The sequence below is a fragment of the Thalia democratica genome, chromosome 2, assembly GCF_965202585.1.
Source record: "Thalia democratica chromosome 2, ktThaDemo2.hap1.1, whole genome shotgun sequence".
Taxonomy (NCBI): Eukaryota; Metazoa; Chordata; class Thaliacea; order Salpida; family Salpidae; genus Thalia; species Thalia democratica.
Window position 1 is genome coordinate 32,526,611 of NC_139166.1, and position 6,000 is coordinate 32,532,610.

General features: G+C 26.7%; 1 protein-coding gene across 1 annotated transcript in view; it reads left to right on the forward strand.

Annotated features, from left to right (window-relative positions):
- The window catches only part of LOC145830060 (uncharacterized), a 43,049-nt gene extending 37,852 nt beyond the window's left edge, over positions 1–5,197 (forward strand). Inside the window, exons 53-63 of the mRNA XM_082937949.1 lie at positions 154–261; positions 330–437; positions 735–788; positions 879–941; positions 1,062–1,133; positions 1,675–1,710; positions 1,771–1,836; positions 2,128–2,232; positions 2,503–2,668; positions 3,392–3,837; positions 4,591–5,197. Of these exons, the coding sequence (XP_082794075.1) occupies positions 154–261; positions 330–437; positions 735–788; positions 879–941; positions 1,062–1,133; positions 1,675–1,710; positions 1,771–1,836; positions 2,128–2,232; positions 2,503–2,668; positions 3,392–3,837; positions 4,591–4,743 (1,377 nt within the window). The 3' untranslated portion in view covers positions 4,744–5,197. The remainder of the gene's footprint in view (positions 1–153; positions 262–329; positions 438–734; positions 789–878; positions 942–1,061; positions 1,134–1,674; positions 1,711–1,770; positions 1,837–2,127; positions 2,233–2,502; positions 2,669–3,391; positions 3,838–4,590) is intronic.
- Positions 5,198–6,000: the final 803 nt, after the last annotated feature.

Below are 6,000 nucleotides of genomic sequence, written 5' to 3' on the forward strand. Positions count from 1 at the left end.
ACACCTATTTTAGATAATTTTTATATAAAAATTGACTTTTTTTAAAGCTATAAAACTACTTAAAAAGTTTTTTATTATATTGTTCAGTTAAAAGACTACTTTTAAATACAAGTTTTTATGAATAGTAACAAGTTTATTTTTTTCTTTTTTTAGGGTGTTAGAGGAGATGATGGTCCAAAAGGACAAAAAGGTGATATTGGATTACCCGGGCTTGTGGGCTTAATTGGAAAAAAAGGTTCAGATGGAAAGCCCGGTCCAAGAGTTAGTTTAAGAATTATGAAAAAATTGATTTATATTCTTATTTGTTTATTTTTGTTAACAAAATTAAGGGTTTTGATGGGGAAAAAGGTTTCCCAGGACGTTTAGGATATCGAGGAAAAATTGGGTCGTTCGGTGATAAAGGAGAAAAAGGAGACAAAGGCATTAAAGGGAAACAGGTACTTTATAATAAAGTTTTAAGTTTCTTCACAAAAATATTTTTATTTTTATATACATAGTTTAAAATTTTTAGCTGCTAATTTATTCTAAAAATTAAGTTCAATTTGTCTATAAAATAATAGATATCTTTATTAAAAAATTATGTCAAATAACCTTTTATATATAGTGATAAAAGGTTTATGTTTAAAAAAAAGATTCGCTAATAAATTTAAACTTTTAAAAACTATAGTTAAGTTTGCTTTTAGTTTGTTTTACAAACGATACAAATATTCATCTGATTTTTTTACTGATTTTAGGGATTAGATGGTGAAAAGGGTATTACTGGTTTCCAAGGAAGATGGGGTAAATGGGTAAGAGTCTACTTTTAATAATGTTTAATGTATCATTAAACCCCGATAACTACAGACTTAACCTAATTAATTTTAAATAATTTTGAACAGGGAAGCACTGGAGATGTTGGAAACGACGGTGTAAAAGGACCACCTGGTGGTCTAGGAGAAGATGTCAGTGAAATTAAAAAAAAATAACACCTACTAGTTTTTAAGTCAACATTTATTTAAAAAGAATAAGAAAAGCTATTTGTAATATTCCTCTGAATCTTATTAGAATTGTTAACTTTTAAGGGACCAAGTGGACCAGAAGGTCCAAGAGGTTTAACAGGAGAAAAAGGAGTTTCCGGTCCAAGCGGTCCGAGAGTAAGTAGTTATAACAAAAAGTCGTCATTTGTTTAATTTCTGATATTTGTTGAAGTATGCAATTTTATAATTATAAAGTTTTCTTTATTTTCATAAAAAAGGTAACTAATTGTTTTTATGATACTTTTGAAAACTTGTTGTAAACAAACTAGTTATGTACTTTCTGATTTTTGTACACATAAATGTTAATTTTATTTTGAATTTAGCCTAATTTCTTCTTGCATGTTTATGTAATAACTTTTACAAACTTTATTTAACTGATGATATCATTTGATTTAGTTCAAACGAGTGAAACATTGTATTGTTAACAAAATTTAAAACTTTGATTTAAAAAAAAACTAAAAAAAATTACATTTTCAAAAGTCAACAACTTATATAATGCCGGAAACTCTAAAGTTTATAAGTAACTGCTTAGGTAAGAATAACGTTTATACACATTTACTCTTCTTTTCGAAATCCTACATCGATATTTATAAGTAATGCTATAAAAAATTCTTAAAAAACTTGTAGTTTATTATGATTTGTTTTTGTTAACTTACAGGGTGAAGCTGGTCTCAGAGGTCCAAAAGGAGAAAAAGTAAGCTAAATAAGCAATTGCAAAGAGTTTTTTTAATGATTTAAAATTTTTATTACGTAGGGCGCAGTTGGTGTTCCAGGACCTCCAGGTAAATCTCATCGATACCAATCAGTGGCTGGTATAGAAGTAAGTATTTGATTTTTGAATTTCATATTTTTGATAAAATTAAGTTACTACTGCTCAAAACCATACAAACAAGATTTTAGAAGACATACAAAAACCAGGTTCAATATACCAATTTTAAGCTAGTTGTTTTAGTATAATAAATGTTTAATTTATAAATTTTTAAAACTTCTTAGACAAAGTGGTTTTATCGTTTAACAAAAATGTAGGTTAAAAATATTTAAATCATTGTTGTAATAAAAATCAATACATATTTTTAGTTTAAGTAGTTATCATTTTTATAATTTTTGACAGATAGATGAATTTTTAAAGAAGAATAAAGAAGTTGAAAAGTTTGAGAAATATTCTGAAGAGAAATCACGAATCAATAACGATGAAGCCATTGTGATCAACCAACAAGTAAGTTTTATTCATAGAAAGCACTTAGTTCTACATTTACTGAAAATTAAACTTAGTTGTCTCGCTAAAGAAAGTAAATAAACCTTTTAGTATATAGTTTATATTCAAGTATCGTTTTTAGTAGTTAATACTAAACAAAATTTAAGTTTATTCAGACATTTTAATTCATTTAGATTAAAACTAGTTTTATAAACATTTTAAAACTTTTAATAATCTTTTTAGATTTTTTTGTTTGTAAAATAGTGCATAATGTATTTATTTAATCTACAGATAGAGGTAAACAGCTGGTTTAAGCATCAGGTAGACAAAATTAGAGAAAAAGCATCTTTATTGAATGATGTAGGTGACGGGTCTTACAGAAACCCTCTGCATACTTGTTCTGATCTTTTTTCTACCCATCATAAAAAACATATTGAAGTTGAAGATGATAAAGAAGGTATTTTGTAAAATAATTAATGTATCTTAATATTTATACTTGTATTAGTATTTATAAAAGTAATTTTAGAAAATTGATATTGCTTTACACTAGCTGAATTTTTTTTAAATTAATTAAAAAAAGTAAAAGATAGTACAGTAGTAAACTGCAATTTATTTTTTGCAATTTATTTTTTGTTAACTTAAAATTTTTCGATCTACGCTTGTCAAAAATTCGTGTAGATAACTAAACATTTTTGGGTAAAACAGTAAACTTAATAAAATTGTAAGATTATGCGTCATTATAGGTCAATAGAATTGTATGTACAATGCAATGCTATTATAAAGTAATTTTAAAACTTTTAATGAAAAACTTTAAAACACAAGATTAAATTATCAGATACTAAACAAATTATAAGGTTAAGACAATTTCTAAATTGTATAAAATCTTTTTAAAGCTGGTATCGAGGTAATATTATAATAGATTTTTTTTAAATCGTCTTAACTTTATAATTTTTTAGTATCTGACAATTTAGTATTGTGTTTCAAAGTTTTTGTTAATAGTTTGAAAATTACTTTATAATAGTTTTATAAACAAAATAACTCTGCATTATCTTTTAAAAAGAGGTTAAGTTTTTAACTAAATTTCAAAGATACTCTCAACGATAGTTTTTCAACATTAAAAACCGCATTAAAAAAAATTAACAGCTACAAAATTTGAAAATTTACTTTAAAATTTTCACAGGTACCTTTTTTATTGATCCAAATGAAGGTTCGAGACGTGATGCGATTCGAGTCAGGTGCAGGTTGCGTAGCAACCAGAGGACAATGTTGTCACCACAAACTTGCTTTCCTGCCGAAGTGTTACTGAAAAACAAAACTTCGAAAAGAAAAAAGAAAATTCTCGGATATGGTAGAGATAATGACGACGGAAGATTTCTAAGAAAGCAGCTTCAAATGCTGCAATTGCGAACAACGTCTGCAAGGCAATCGATCAATCTAGGTTGTCACAGCGAAAATTTTTACCAGCGGCTGACGGAACTACTGATGGTGTCGCCGAACGATGTTGATTCGTTTGCAAACATCACGATGACCTTGGGTTCTTGGAAGGGAAAGAAACTACTGCAAATAGACAGTAAGACTGCTTCGCGCTACGTGACTGTTGAAGTTGTCAGTGGAGAATGTGATGAGGTAACCTACAAAAAAATATAGTTTGAAATTAAGTTTATTTAATTTTAAAGACTTTCAAAAACTTTTTAATAGTATAGATATTTAAGTGTTTTTATTTGATTTTGAACATTTTCTTTTCGATTATTTTCTGAAATGAATTTAAAAATGATGTAAGACGCAAAGAGTAAGCAACTATATGCCTTTAAGCATATATTTAGATTATCGTGAAAAAGTTTAATGGTCTATTAATCTTGCATCACATATATACATTTTTTGTTTTGTTTTAAGACTAAAATAGACGTAAGATTAGTAGACTGGTAGACTTATAACGTTTTATACGTTAATATATATATATACTAAGCAAGCTGATGTAAAGAATAATTTTCTAACATATTTAAATGCAGTGTTTTTCAAAGTGTGCACCTGTGTACATCATTAGCATAAAAACTAAAATTTTAATAAAAAAAAATTTCCAGACGTTTGTTGTATCACACTTTGTATTTTCAAGATGTTTTTTAGTAAATTTCAATTTAGTTGTAAAGTTAAATACAGCTAAACCTTATTAGTTTTAGTCTTTAAAAGAAAATATTTATAAAAATATCTAGCCTGCACAATTACTGTGTATACCTTTTGAAAATATATAAAACTACTGCTTTCAATCACCTTTAAGATTAAATACCTTATTTTAATTAAATTAAAAATTCAAACGTCTTTTAAAAGAGATTTTTTTAACTTCTGCTCGAGGTTGCTGAGTAGTTTTTTTTTCAATTACAGGTGGTTAGTTCAACAGAAGCAAAAGTTAGAGTTAGCTTAATAGTACTTTCGCAAGTGAACAACCAGCTACCAGTGACGTCAGTTGTATTTACACAATCAGGTAACGTCAAAACACAGGATGATATTGACCTTGGCGAAGTTTGTTTTGCGTGAAAGTCCAACAGAAGGCATTTTGAAAGAAAAAATACGAATGTTTTTGTGTGAAGCCAGTAAACAAGATGTGTTTGTGAAAAAAAGTTCTTCAAAGAATTAGATTTTTGGTGGAAGGAAAAAAGTTTTAGACGGGGACGTAAAAAGTGACAGTGGTGACGTAATAAGCGCAAGTTTTGTCGTCAGTAGCCGAAAAAAGTATTTGTGATAACAACAAATATTCGTATCTGATAAAATGCAGCAATTTGTTTTATACCTGTTTTATAGTACAATCTGATTAGCATATTTTTTAGTTTTTAGAATTCTCAGCTTCTTTTTATTCAATAATTTATACAAAAAACACTGTGCAATTACAAAACGAGCACCTCAATTTTGCTTGTCTTTTTAACAAACCCTCATATTTTATAGTAAATTTAGTTTTGTTAAGTTTTTGCTGCTAAATTTTTTTGTCATTTTAAGAAGTCGAACTTTATGGAACTTTCGATTTTGTTTTTAAATCTTATTTAAATTTAAATTGTAATGATTTAAAAGAATATAAGAAAAACAAAGGTTAAAATAAATAAAACCTGAGTTAAAAACTTTATCTAAAGCTAACATTATGCTTTCAACTTATTTATTATTTTCAGCTAGTTTTTTTTATACTGTTTTTATTTAATTGAGAACAAATATCTTTCAATAAAACTTTTAACATTACTTCAAGTGTTGCATGATTTACATTTATTGAATAACATTTTGTCAATATCTTTATTATAATTAACAAATAAATTTATTACATTAAAACAAGTTTTTTTTAAAAGTAAACTTTCTTGAACCAATACATAAAAAAAAAAGTTTTAAGAGTTATCTTTAAATAAACGAATTAAAACAAACACCTTAATCAAATACCACCCGATAAGTTCTAATCCGATCATTTCCTAACCGAATGAAATCCAACCCAAGTTGTCAGTCACTTTTGCAAGGATATTATTTTTTGCACGGCATCATTTTCATACGGGTTTCATTTTTGCAAAAAGCGTCACTTTTAGACGAGTATCCACTTTGCATGACATCATTTTTGAAGAAGTCATCACTTTAGCACAGAAAACTTTTTAGCACAGTTTTAAACTTTATCAGTATAATACTATATCTAAAATAAATTAAACTAATTTAAGTTTAAGTTTCATAAACCTTAGAATAATTAGATAGACGTAAAACTATGCTGTAGTTTCTGTTATACAAAAACTTTAATTTATTTTGTATATAATTATTTAACATTACAAC